Raw genomic sequence first — 14,645 nt, forward strand, 5'->3', positions numbered from 1 at the left:
CACCCTCCCCTCCTCCACTACCACCCTCCCCCACTCCCCTACCACCCTCCTCCCCTACCACCCTCCCCGACTCCCCTGCTGGAGTGGAGGAGTGGAGTAAAGGAGGAGTGGAGTAAAGGAGGGGGGAGTGGAGGAGTGGAGTAAAGGAGGGGGGAGTGGAGGAGTGGTAGTGGGGGAGTGGAGTAAAGGAGGGGGGAGTGGAGGAGTGGTAGTGGGGGAGTGGAGTAAAGGAGGGAGGAGGGGGGAGTGGAGTAAAGGAGGGGGGAGTGGAGGAGTGGTAGTGGGGGAGTGGAGTAAGGGAGGGTGGAGTGGAGGAGTGGTAGTGGGGGAGTGGAGTAAGGGAAGGTGGAGTGGAGGAGTGGTAGTGGGGGAGTGGAGTTAAGGAGGGTGGAGTGAAAGATAATGAGACGCACCCCCCGCTTCGCAGGAAACAATCAGATTTTAATTCCGGCGTAAACGTTGTCCCTTCTTTCAAAATTTAGTTCCCCATTCTAAGTTCTGTTGTCACGGAATATGTTAATACAATAGCCTGAATTGCTACCTGCAAGTTTCACATTTAATTGAAGGGATAGCCGGCACTTAAGCTGGCTAGCTTGTTATGATCATTACAAACAGAATCGCTGCTATGCTGTAACAATCGCCACAAGTCTGATGTTAAACAGAAGGATACCAGCACTAAAGTTGGCTCCTGATCAATACGCTAACATGTAACATGTTGCTTCACTGCACCAGAAGCAACTGGCTTCTGAAATGAATCCATGGCTGTGTCCGAAATGGCTGACTATTCACTAACTACTAATCCCTCATGTAGGCTAGGTGCTGCTGCATATAGCCACAAGACCATAAACAAACATATCATATAGCCGGTTCTTAAAACATTACTAAATAGATAGGCTATTAAACGTCATGTATCTTTTGCAATGCCCAGTCAAGATGCAGCTCACGTAATCGTTCAATTTGTAATTCACATTTTTAGAATAGCAGAATAGAAGGAATAGCGGATGGCATCGACCTTCTTTTCAACGAAGGAGACAAAGTCATCAGGTGTGAGTGATGAGGCAGGTGGGGGGAGGGGGGCGAGAAGAGAGGAGAAGGTTGAAAACAGTTGACGAGGGTTAGAGGCGGCGGCATTAATTTCAGAGTGAAAGAAGGAAGATTTAGCAAGAGAGACAGAGAAATAGAAAGATGATAGGACATGGAAGGAAGCCAAATCACTGGAGAGACGGGAACTTTTCCATTTTCTCTGCTGCGCGCAGTTTGGTTCGGTCAGCTCATAGAGCATCAGAAAGCCAAGGACTCAGGAGGGAGGCCCGGGCTAATTTGGTTGTGAGGGGACACAGAGAGTCAAAGGAAGATGAGAGAGAGGACATAAAACTGCCTGCTATATGCTAGTACTATACTAGCTCGTTGGCTGATAGCTAACCAACTAGCCTACATACTTGCTAGCTATAAACAATCTTTCCTCTCTGACTGGCAGGCCACAGCATTTGTTGCAGGACGAGCCTCTGTTGGCAAACAGTGTCTCAGCTAGTTATTTAAGTGGTTTTGCAGCCTCGTCTACTTACCTTGTCGTATGAAGTCGCAGGCGTACAAAATCGAGGGTGTCTATCTGCCGGTGCTCATTCTGGCTGTCTGAGAGCCTTATTATTGTTTTTGTTTTGTGTAACAGAGAACAACTGTTTTTGTGGGAATGCCAACCACCTAGCTCAGCTAGCTAGCTAATGAGCTAGCCAAACAATCTTCTACAATGTTCCTAATCAAATCGAAATTTGTCAACAGGAGAATGTTTGTCATGTCAGAGTATGTTGATGTTTGTTTTGTGTGTAAGGGATTTGCTAGCTAAAACGAAAGGGAGGCCACTTCCTCGGAAGAAGCCAATTCCTGCTGTGCGTTTAATGGCATTAACAACCCATATTAACATCTCGAGAGTGACGACGTTGTAAATACATAGCTACATACATACATGTGACTTAGCCTGCTAAGAAACTACTACTTGCTTTAACAAACTACTAGTTTGACACAATAGCAGGCTATTATGGCTAAGCAATAATAATGGAGATAGCTACCAAAACGAACAGGAAATGTGAGAAAAGCAAAATACTGATTAACACTTTTGAAATTTGATAATATGTAGGGAAAAATTCACAGAGCAGGAGATCCCCCCCCCCCTAAAAGTACAAATCAAAATCAGACTCTGCCCTAATGAACAAGCTGGTTCCTTCAACGCTCTCGACAATGTAGGCTAAGAGTGTATCAATATATATGTATGCACAACATATAACCAATATATCATATGTATGCTGTTTTATTAAATTGAATGAACCTAGAACCTTTTTATAACTGAGCACATGAAAACGCAAGAAACCACAGTGTACACTGTCGAAAAGAGAGCAAAGACTGCAAGTTAAAGAATTACATTTATTCACTTAGAAGAAAGTAGTGATCAGATGTGGAGTATTATATATTCAATGATTTCTCTGATGATTATTATATATTTTCTATGATTTCACTGCTGTTCAGTATGTCTATACTTTCTATGACTTATTTTTATATTTTCACTGATGTCTATCATATCATTTCTATGATTTTGATTTGACTGATGTTTAGTACATCTGTATACTCTTCATGACTTTATTTTCACTGATGTCTATCATATAATTTCTCTGATTTTGATTTGACTGCTGTTTAGTAGATATGTATACTCTTTATGACTTATTATGGCGACCACGAAGGGACTCGAACCCTCAATCTTCTGGACACTTTGTGCCCCCCCTCGGCCAGTTTCTCCAGCAGCTTCATGCTGTCATTTATGCACTGCTCCTTTGTGTCTGCACATAACAATAAGTCATCAACATATTGCAAAACCATACATATGTATTGATACACTCTTAGCCTACATTTTCGAGAGCGTTGAAGGAACCAGCTTGTTCATTAGTGCAGTCTGATTTTGATTTGTACTTTTAGGGGGGGGGGGGGGGGGATCTCCTGCTCTGTGAATTTTTCCCTACCTCAAGTTTGGGAAATCTCACAATTTGATATCATGTTTTTGAAATTTGATATCAAAATTCGGAACTTTGATTACCTTTCAGAATTTTGATATCAAATTTCGGGTTCCGGAAATAAGAGAGGATTCTTATGACAACATAGAGAAGGATACACGCGCTCACACACCAACGGCGATTGGTTGTCATGCAAGGCACCAACCAGCGTCGGCTAGTTCCTTGTATTTTACGTCCAGGCATGCTGGAGGATCGCGTGTCATGGGTTAAAATTATAATTAATTTTATAATTATAATTTTGCCTGATATAATATTCTATTTTACCATAGGCGACTGGTTTAATGATTTTACTGTTATGCCAATACAGGTCTCCATATAATTTGATATTTTTTTATGTAACGGTTAACTTTGCCAATGCATTTTATATGGCGCGGAACAATCCTGGTGGTGAGATTAATGTGGTCTATTTTTCGCTGAAAGCAGGGCATTTTCGCTTTCAATAGCTATCTGATGGGTAAATAGCCTAATTGCATTACATTACAGGCATTTAGCAGACGCTCTTATCCAGAGTAAATGTAAATGGTAATGCAGTGATAATGTACCGCTTTATTTGTTTTTATGTAGATACCGCATAGTGGAAAGTTATGTTCAGAAAGAAACGGCATACAATAAGCCATAAGTGAACCAACAGCTACTGACTTAAAACAGAAATTCTCTGATAACTATAGTACTGTAGCATTCAGTTCCCTGCGGTGTTTGGATTCTTAACCCCCTGAAATGGTCACAGATTGATTGCTAGTTGAGAATGTAAACGGCTTATTGTAATATTGCGTGCAGCATTTCTACAATGATGTATTGCTTTATTTGTTTTTATATATACGGCATAGTGGAAAGCTATCCCCTGTGAACCTTCAGAAACGACAATAAGCCATAAGTCAACCAGCAGCTACAGAAATAATTTGATAACTATAATAGGCTACAGTAGCATTCAATTCCCTGTGGTGTTTGCATTCTAAACCCCCTGAAATGCCCAAAGATTGCTTGCTAGAACTAATGTTACTGTAGCTTGTCGATACCTAGTTTAGAAGGTGAACGCGTATTTATTTAAAACTGAGCTTAACATTTCAGCTTGCTTAAAAAAAAGATATATATGTATATATATCGGTTAGCAATTATTTGTAAACGTTTGCAGTTTCGGTTAACCGTTTAAACGTGCACACCCCTAGTTAGCCTGTGGAAATAGATTATTTAATATTCTCAGCGAAGGATTTTATTTTTTAATGCATATTTAAAATGACCGATCAGATATTAATTGAACCTCCCGGTGTAAAAACTGGGGAAATGACTGTTTCTAGTGAAATGTTTGCATTTACTGAAAGCCTCAAAAGACAGGAAATGAAATTGATCAGCCCTTACGCTAACGCTAGAATCAGCCAAATTTGATTTGTATAGCACATTTCATACAACAATTGCAGCTCAAAGTACTTTACATAAAATGAGAGAAAAACTTGGGGCCGTTTTCTCCTATTACATTTTTCCACTTCCCCTAAAGTGGGTCTTTTCACAATCAGATATTTTGCCGCCAGTCTTAAACTGTTAAAACCAGCTCCTAAAACAAGACTCCTTCATATATGAGGCATTCTTTTTTTAAATAAATTTTATTATTTAAGTAACACTACCCCCTGTCGCCAGGCACATGTACTGCTGACAGTTTTGATATGTATGGAATCCTTTTTTTTTGGAGGGGGGGGGGGGTCAAGCAGCATAGGTACACTGCATAGGTACACAATGTGTTTCTACCTTTTCTTATTATTATTGGGGGCTATTCTGTCTAGGGTGTCTATGGTAAAAAGTTTTAAAATGTGGCACACTGATTTGGGGAAAATCCCATGATTCTATTCACCAAGATTTATGTCCCCACCTGGAGTGTCTAGCGCCACCAACGGGTCAGATTTGGAGGGGTGTTTTGAGCTGTATGTGCAATTTTCAAAAATGAGGTACTGTTGGGTTCAACACACCCATTGATGTCAATTTCCACCATATTGGATTTTCCGCCATATTGGATTTTCTGGAAAAGTATAAGAAATGTTCACTGGCCACACATTTGGCACAGATTCAGACCAAGCCTCAAAAAAGTTATCAGATGGATTTTTGATTTTCGAAAGCGTTCGTCCATCACAGCCATCAATATGTATGTACAACTGGAGACAGCCTTCCCTTTCCGGTCCCATGGATTCCTATGGGAGCTACTCAATGGCTTTAGTGATGTGAAGGATCACGGTATACGCCAATAAACGCAGAGCAATGACGCGAGCACATTTCCCCTTCATTTGAGCACTGGGGGGCGCTGCATTAAGCAAAAGAGCTTTTTTGATGATAACTGGTGACGCGCTTAAAAAAATAATTCTCATGTCTGGTGATACCGTGAGTGCCAAGGCCGAGACTTGGCCACTTTTCATATCAATCTAATTGATGCGGCCGCAATATTGGATTTTATCGAACAATTTAAAACATTTTCACAGGCACAAAGTTTGCCCAATCTTTACAAAATTTGGTACAGATGTTGTTTGGACCAAGCCTCACAAAAGTTATCAGATGGATTTTTGATTTTCTAAATCTTCTGTTCAGTAGAGCCAATCAGAATCGGCGACCAAACTGGAAATGAGGGCATATCTCAGCAACGTTTTGATGAACTGATACCAAACTTGGTATATGGACTCAGGACTCTTTCATGAGGATGGGGGAAATATGGTCATGGCGACCCCGCCCCTTAATTATATATTATGTGTTGTTATTTGCGTTACTGTCAACTTTGACCAGTCTGGCCATTCTCCTCTGACATCTCTCATTTACAAGGTGTTTCTGTCTGCAGAACTGCTGCTCACTTTTTTGTTTTTTTGCAACATTCTTTGCAAACTCTAGAGACTAGTATGCGTGAAAATCTCAGGAGATCAGCTGAGATAGTCAAACCACCCTGTCTGCCACCAACAATCATTCCACGGTCAAAGATCAAATTTTTTCCCCATTCTGATGGTTGATGTGAACATTAACTGAAGCTCCTGACCTGTATCTACATGACGATATGCATTGCATTGCTGCCACACAAATGGCTGATTAGATAATCGCATGAATAAGTAGGCGTAAGAAAGTGAAAATGTTCCTAATAAAGTGCTTGGTGAGTGTATAATCAGATGAGGGTGGAATATATATAAGTGAGTCAAAAAACTGTGAAATAGTTATATAATGAAAATAGTTTAAATGAAAAAGAAAAAGAGAGCTGCTCGGAAATGTGTTATTTGGAGACATACCAGACATACTATTGTGAAAGTCATTGTGAAATAAAACCTGATAATATGAAATAAAAATAAAATTACATGTAAATGGTAAATGGTTGGCATTTATATAGCACCTTTATCCAAAGCGCTGTACAATTGATGCTTCTCATTCACCCATTCATACACACACTCACACACTGACGGTGATTGGCTGCTATGCAAGGCGCCGACCAGCTCGTCAGGAGCATTTGGGGGTTAGGTGTCTTGCTCAGGGACACTTCGACACAGCCCGGGCAGGGGATCGAACCGGCAACCCTCCGACTGCCAGATGACTGCTCTTACTGCCTGAGCCCCTACATGTATTAAATGTATGCATGCATGACAATGAGGAAATTATATTTAATAATATTGAGGGTAATATTGTGAAGTACATATTATGTACTTCACAATCAATTGACTAATTTGTACAGTACTGTGCAAAAGTTGTAGGTAGTTGTGAAAAAATGCTGTATAGTTAGAATGCTTTCAAAAACAGAAATCCTAAAGAGTTTTTTATCAATTAACAAAATGCAAAGTGAGTGAACAGAATAAAAATCTAAATCAAATCAATATTTGGTGTGACCACCCTTTGCCTTCAAATCAGCATCAATTCTTATAGGTACACTTACACAAAGTTAGGGATTTTGTAGGCATATAGTCAGGTGTGTGATTAACCAATTATACCAAACAGGAGCTAATGATCATCAATTTAATATGTAGGTTGAAATACAGTCATTAATTGAAACAGAAACAGCTGTGTAGCAGGGTTAAAACAGGGTGAGGAACTGCCAAACTCTGCTTCCAAGGTGAGGTTGCTGAAGATAGTTTAATGTCAGAAGTCATACACCATGGCACGACTGAGCACAGAAAAAAGACACAAGGTAGTTATACTGCATCAGCAAGGTCTCTCCCAGGCAGAAATTTCAAGGCAGACAGGGGTTTCCAGATGTGTTGCCCAAGCTCTGTTGAAGAAGCACAAAGAAACGGGCAACGTTGAGGACCATAGACGCAGTGGTCAGCCAAGGAAACTTAGCGCAGCAGATGAAAGACACATCATGCTTACTTCCCTTCGCAACCGGAAGATGTCCAGCAGTGCCATCAGCTCAGAATTGGCAGAAACCAGTGAGACCCACGTACACACATCTACTGTACAGGGAAGTCTGGTCAGAAGTGGTCTTCATGGAAGAAATGCGGCCAAAAAGCCATACCTCCACTGTGGAAACAAGGCCAAGCGACTCAACTATGCACAAAAACACAGGAACCGGGGTGCAGCAGGTTCTCTGGACTGTTGAGTCAAAATTTGAAGTATTTGACTATAGCAGAAGGAAATTTGTTCGCCAAAGGGCTGGAGAACGGTACAAGACTGAATGTCTGCAGGCAACAGTGAAGCATGGTGGAGGTACATAGCCAATGTCATTAAGAAAATTGGGTTTGGGATTACATGAAGAGACAGAAGAATTTGAGGCTGCCTAAATCCACAGGAGAACTGTGGCCAGTTCTCCAAGATGTTTGGAACACCTTATCCGCCGAGTTCCTTTATGTGCAAGTATACCTAGAAGAATTGATGCTGTTCTGAAGGCAAAGGGTGGTCACACCAAATATTGATTTGATTTACATTTTTCTTCTGTTCATTGACTTCTTCTGTTCATGCATTTTGTTAATTGATAAAAAAGAAACTATTAACATTTCTAATTTTGAAAGGATTCTTATTTTATAGCATTTTTTCACACCTGCCTAAAACATTTGCACAGTACTGTATATACGGCTGCATTCATTCTAATGAAGACTTATTTCATAAAGGGATATTTATTTACATCTGACAGAAAGGCGATTCCATAGAATTGGGCTAATACAACAAACCATGATTTTAGATATGAATAAGATTCAACATAATTAATTTCAGCGGCAGCACAGATGGTGCAGTGGGTAGCACAGCACAGCAAGGAGGTCCTGGGTTCGAATCCCCGTCGGTCGGCATTGCATGTTCTCCCCGTGTCTGCGTGGGTTTCCTCCAGGTACTCCAGTTTCCTCCCACAGTCCAAAGACATGCATGTTTCTCATGCAGTCTAAATTGCCCATAGGTGTGAGTAAATGGTGTGTGTGCCCTGCGATGGACTGGCGACCTGTCCAGGGTGTATTCCTGCCTTTCGCCCAATGTATGCTGGGATAGGCTCCAGCCCCCCTGCGACCCTGTTCAGGATAAGCAGGTTAGGATAATGAATGGATGAATGAATAATTAATTTCAACATTATTTATGCAAAACAACTTGCTTTGGGTGAGATAAAGATCTTTCATTTGATACCTCATAATATAACCATTTGGGATGAATAATACAGCCTTTTGCCAGTGCATGTTCAAGAATCAGAATCTGCTTAGTCTGATGAACTGTAAGTCGCTTTGGATAAATCTCACTCTTGCTGTACCAGGTGGAACTCAGGGAAAGTAGGCAGGACTTATTCTGGATTTCCAGATAACTAACAAAATTGAGTTGAAGAGACATTGACTGAACTCATTTTCAAATGATTAAATCAATTAGTGATTCAAGTTCTAATTTTGCAAAGTTAAAAAAGTTCAATTTGATATTCAAAAGTTATGACAAAGTTGAAGTGAATAAACAACTGGACATGACTAAAGAGGGCTGTGGTTTTTCACAGTGCAGATAGCAGAATGGGTTACAGATACAAATTGGTAACAGTATAGAAAGTGCCATGTCGATAGGCAATTTGAAATGATTAAACATTTATGGGATAGTGCTTGCATGTGTTTCCCTCCAATATCTTTAATCTGGACTTCATACAGTGTCAACTGTAACGTACACCAGCAGCAGCCAACTGTGTGCATTCAGGACATTCCCAAAACTGTGGAAAACATGTAGGACTGTTGTCCTACGTGAACAGAAATGACTGAAACAAAGATCGATTTTCTCTTCAATCATTTATTTGTCATCATTAATACATGTAAGTTCAAATGCTTTTTTGGACACGGTATCCTTTTCTAGCATATTGTTTCAGTTTAATATTAATAAGTACTGAATTAAAGTACATATCACACTGAAATAAGTGCATTGGGTTCCACATCAACGAGGAGGATAGCTCAACTCCACTCATACAATGCACATAGCGCATCTCTAGGTCAGAGGACTTGGCTTCGCCAGGACTTTTGAATAGCCATGATTTGTTTCTCCAAATCTGCTGTTCGTTCCTTTGCTCTTTGGCCCTGCCATCTGCGTCCACTCTTCATCAGCCACTCGGGTTGCCATGGTCCGTTACCAGGGTTAGCTGTCCGATACTGGAAGAGAGAAAACAGGGTAAGTGCGTTGACAAATTCACATTAACAAGTCATCACACACATCTCTCTCTCTCTCTCTCTCTCAAATTCAAATTCAAATGGCTTTATTGGCATGAATGGTAATAAACCGTTGTTGCCAAAGCAGTACAATATACAATAATTGTTAAAATAAATAAATAAATAATGAAAAAAAAAAACAAAAAAAAAAACAGCAACATCAACCATCAACAACAACAGCTAAATAAAAATAAAAACAACAACAACGTATATTTAGTAAGTGATGGTGAGAGGTTATTATGTTAATTATATAATACATAGGTGTATTATCAAGTGAATAAAAGTTGATTGAAAAATATAATGATGAAAATATCTCTAATTCCTGTTCTCTGGAACTGATTATGGGACTATGTTACAGTGTTAATTTTCTTTTCTCTTAGCTCGTGGCAAGCGCTCACATATTGTGCAGACAACTCTATAAGTTCTGGTGCTTCTCCCAGACATATGCTTAATCGTTCATCATATGTTTTGCTGTCATATGATGTGATGCTGGTTTTAACTTTCCCTAGGAAAGCCTCCCTTAGAGTTGCATATATGGGGCAGGAGAGGAGAAAGTGAGATTCAGTTTCTATTTCTCCGGATCCACAGTGTTTACATGTTCTCTCCTCTCTGGGCTGCCATTGCTTCCTATGGCGTCCCGTCTCTATTTCCAGGCTATGGTCACTGAGTCTGTACATTGTTAAGGTGCGTCTCTGTTTGGGGTTTTTTATATTAACAAGGTACTGTGCTAAGGTGTATTTTCTATTCAATGACCGATAACATTCTAATTTGTTGGAGTTGTTTATTTCAGTCAGCCAATTTTCAATGTATTCATTTTTGTTTTTGTTATCTATTATTTTTAGTTGTGTTTTTGAAAGAGTATGGAGGGTGTTGTTTTGAAGATGGTATGTTTCTTTTATATGTTTCAGGGGGTCTGTCTCGGGGCGGAGGCAGTTACTCATGAATGCTCACACACACACACACACACACACACACACACACACACACACACACACACACACACACACACACACACACACACACACACACACACACACACACACACACACACACACACACACACACACACACACACACACACACACACACACACACACACACACACACACACCTCATTTCCTGGCCCCTTCACTCTTTAGATCGCTTCTCGGTGTTACGGAGTTTTTCGGTGATCTTCCTCTCGTGGCCAGCAGGGTTTGGTTTGTTGGTGTTACAGCTGGCTTCGCGTTTGCTCCGCCCCTTGCGACTGGCGCCACCTGCGATGACACACTACTATTACTCTTAGGGAACACACCACGCAGTGTTTACAGGTATAATTTAAAAACACACATTAGCCTACGCTAGAGACGCGATTAGGTCACTTATGCTACTGACACAAGTAACTAGCATGGAAGATGCCTAGCAGACTTTTGACGTTTAGACATAGCCTACTTCAAATGAATACAAACAAAGCAAACACTTGAGACCGATAACTTCACTTGTAAGCGGTCGATTTCCAGTCTATGTCCATATGAAATTACAACCGACATAATGTTGGCTACAATTGTACCCTACATCGGACATGGTTAAAATGAGCAAAGCAGAGTTCAGACAAAATACCTTACCAGAATAACGGTCGGTTAGGTTGTAATATTCATATTCGTCGTAGTAATGTTCCTCAAATGTGGTGGGCTCCAGATTCTTCACTTCCACAAAACTCATATTTGTTCTGTTTCAAAAGTTACCAAGTAAACACACGATACCAGTCAACTCCGTCAAAGTTGTGTTCAAAATATTCGAAAAAGCAACCCTCTACTGTCTTGCTGTTACTGTTTTCCAGTTAGGCTACTCGGTTTTTATAGCAGTATGACCCCTCCCTCTCCCGGGACATCCTTATCCTCCGCCTTGTTATTACTTTTTTTTGCTCACAAGTTGCATCAGACTTTGGCCAACGCTTATTCAACTGAAAAAAAGAAAGAAATTAGGTAGGCTACATATTGTCCTTTTGTTTATTTATGTTTCTATTTAAATCTTTACTCATTTGCGTTAACAAGGTAATAAACACCACTCGACCAGTTACAATAAACTATGCTACTGCCACCGTGAAGGCGCATTCCTCAATAACTCATTCACCATTATTTTCCGTTTCTCTGGTTAGCCTATATATCCCTATATCGATATGTCTTGCTGTTCCATATATATACTATAAAATCAACGTTCCTCAGCGCTTCCTGATTCCTGAGCTCTCCCCATATTTCACGAATATTGTATATATTTCGTATATTGTATATATGTTTATGTTGAAATAAACAGGCAAATAGACAAAATAAAGACATACCATACTTTCATAGGCTATAGTTTTGGACACTTAAACCGTGCTTGTTTAGGTTACAGTGTAGGCTACATAACATTTCAAAGAAAACTCTGGAACGTAAAAAAAAATTCCACATGTTACGTGCTCTCGCAGCGAATGAGTCACATGTACACTGTACACCCTAACTGACTAAAGTAAAGAAAAAACACCAGGACTGAGCGTACCAGGACTCGACCCAATATAACCCCAAACACGGCAGTGACGTGTTGCGGTGCATGAATGCCTTCTCTCTTCTCTTTTCTGCGCTTTAAAAAAAAGCCTTTCGGTTGGGTTGGGTTTTTTATTTTATTTTAATTTGTCTTTTTCTGTAGCTATTTCTATACATTATAGGTTTGACTTACAGTATGTTTTTTATTGTGAGAATTAGCTTTTTTAAAAATAGTCAGACCATTTTAGTTTGATAGATTGGTTTTAGTTTAGCCTACATCAAATTATTCAGTTATATTTTTGTTTTGGGTGGCTTGCTTTAGTTTGGTTAGGTTCGATTATTTAATGCTTTTTAGTATTGGTTAAGTTTGTTCAGGCCTTGCCTATATTGTATTTTTAAAGGTACCATAGGTAGGATTCTTGTGTTGACGCTCTGCCTGTGTTTATAGTCCTTGAATCCGGGTTTCAAAGTGTACATTTGTCCGGCCGTCACTCTGTATCAAAACAAGCTAATTGGTTGAAAATTGGTTCCTACTGCCACAGCCAATTACTGCCACAGGGGGCTTATTCTGATTGTTAGTGTAGCTGCCCAAATTGCACTCCAGACTAGCAATCACTGAAACTCTGTATACTAGTATAAATAAGCAAATTATCTATAGTTAGCTTGACGAATTTACAAATATCCACTTACGATAAAATATAGGCAATACGAACATAGTAGCGATTACGCAAACATTGTTCTTCAGGTGGATATTTGTAAATTCGCTAACCAGTAATAGGTAATTTGCTTGTTGTTACTGATAGCGATACTTTTATGGCTTTACGTGTTCAATCATTCGTGTTTAGCTAAACCTTTATTTCTCTCAAACTGTAAGTTACATTTGCATCGTTTGTGGTGGACTATCATATCTTAGTTATAGCCAGCTAGTTACGTAGCCTAATAACTTGCTTGCTCATAATATAGTTGGTTAGCTAAAGTAAAAACTTCAAAAAGACCAAAAATATAAATACTGTTGTGTAGCACACCAAAGTCAAAATTTCATAAAGTCACCTAATTCGGCGAACATTTTCTTTAGAGAATACAACGTTAAGGCGGCAGGCTCTGTTGCGTTTGTCACTGTCAGCTTTCCAAAACAGCGCACGAGAACACTGAACTGTTGTAGTAACGCTTTATATTATGCCTTATATTCATAGACTGTGGGACGATTAAACAGCTAGCTAGCTAATATAATAGTATATGATCTATACTATGTGGCCTAGCTAGCTAATGTAACGTTAACGTTAGCTATCAGCGCGCCCGTAACGTTGCAGCTAACGTTAGCAAACATTAACATGAATAACCAGCGTAAACTCGGTAGCTATCATCCCAGTGTTTCTCTATACGGTCGGCGATGAGCGTCTGGTGTTCATTAGCTAACGTTAGCTGCCCACAACATTTTGTGAAGGACATGTGCAATACAGTCAGAAGTTCCGCTTTATTTTTCCCCGCCATGTTTCTGACAGTTTGAAACTTATGTCGGGTGTCTCTGTGTCAGCTGTCATTGACTCTCAAAACTGAGACCGCCCTGTGAACGGACTGTAAGATCTGGGTTATCCTCCCTTTTAAGAATCGGGAAAAGCCCAATGCACTGTGTGCCTGATTACATTTGGCATTACAGTCCCAAACACAACACGATTTTAGCATAGTTAACTCGCTAACTGTTTCTACACGGCTCTTGTTCAGTCGATTTTGAAGTAACTTACTTAATTCTGCGGCTCAGTGGCCACCCGGAATTATTTTAGCGTCCTTTTATTTTTTATTTTTTTTTTACAAACATTCTGATTTTATCTATAACCTTGTTAACGAGAATAGATCAAACATGTGCTTGGATTTTTTTCACAGCTGAAATATGCAACACATATCAGTGTGCAACATCATACACAAAGGATTTGTAACTCATGCAGGTAGTCCAGTTATAGCTGACCTGGTGACAAAAATATGTTACTGTACGCTACATTGCATTGGGTTACACCTTACATCGTCAGAAAGATAACCATGGGTGATGTTTCAAACCGAGCGTTTTAACTTAATAATAACAATAACATAACTTACAATATACGAGTGAGGAGAGAGTGATCAAAAGTTTACTGCCAGGAATTCAGTCTGTAAAACAACAGAAAGTAGCAAGCATAGAGGAATATTCTATACTTAGACATATAATCAGTACACTGATATTCTCTGCAAACTACATATAGCGAGAATGGCTGACAGCTGTGCTGTACATCGCAACGAAATATTGAGGTCTTTCTATGCTTCAGGTGAAAACAGGAAGGGCTCTGTTCAGTCGCATCGCACTGAAGTCTGGAATACAGCGTCAAAGTTTACAGCGTAAAGAGGGCATTACAATAATCCAATCTTTTTGGTATTGTGTACTGACAGCATTTTCCTAATTTTGGCGATATTCCTCAAGTGAAAGAAAGCAATCCTAGAAGTGTTTTTATATGTTT

The 14,645-nt window shown here is 39.8% G+C and overlaps 1 protein-coding gene across 1 annotated transcript; it reads right to left on the reverse strand.

Annotated features, from left to right (window-relative positions):
- Nucleotides 1–9,232: 9,232 nt before the first annotated feature.
- LOC133115439 (nuclear protein 1-like) lies at nucleotides 9,233–11,503 on the reverse strand. Its single transcript, XM_061225354.1, has 3 exons — nucleotides 11,263–11,503; nucleotides 10,770–10,914; nucleotides 9,233–9,601 (listed from the first exon to the last, which is right to left on the reverse strand). The coding sequence occupies exons 1-2, from the start codon at nucleotides 11,357–11,359 to the stop codon at nucleotides 10,787–10,789; spliced, it is 225 nt and encodes a 74-aa protein (XP_061081338.1). The 5' UTR covers nucleotides 11,360–11,503; the 3' UTR covers nucleotides 9,233–9,601; nucleotides 10,770–10,786.
- Between the last annotated feature and the right edge of the window lie 3,142 nt (nucleotides 11,504–14,645).

This window comes from Conger conger, chromosome 16 (genome assembly GCF_963514075.1).
Source record: "Conger conger chromosome 16, fConCon1.1, whole genome shotgun sequence".
Classification (NCBI taxonomy): domain Eukaryota; kingdom Metazoa; phylum Chordata; class Actinopteri; order Anguilliformes; family Congridae; genus Conger; species Conger conger.

Coding starts and splice junctions, on each gene's coding strand:
- LOC133115439 (XM_061225354.1), bottom strand. CDS start 11,359: ATGAGTTTTGTGGAAGTGAAGAATCTGGAGCCCACCACATTTGAGGAA. Junction 10,915..11,262: donor CCTAACCGACCGTTATTCTG/GTAAGGTATTTT, acceptor GTGTCATCGCAG/GTGGCGCCAGTCGCAAGGGG.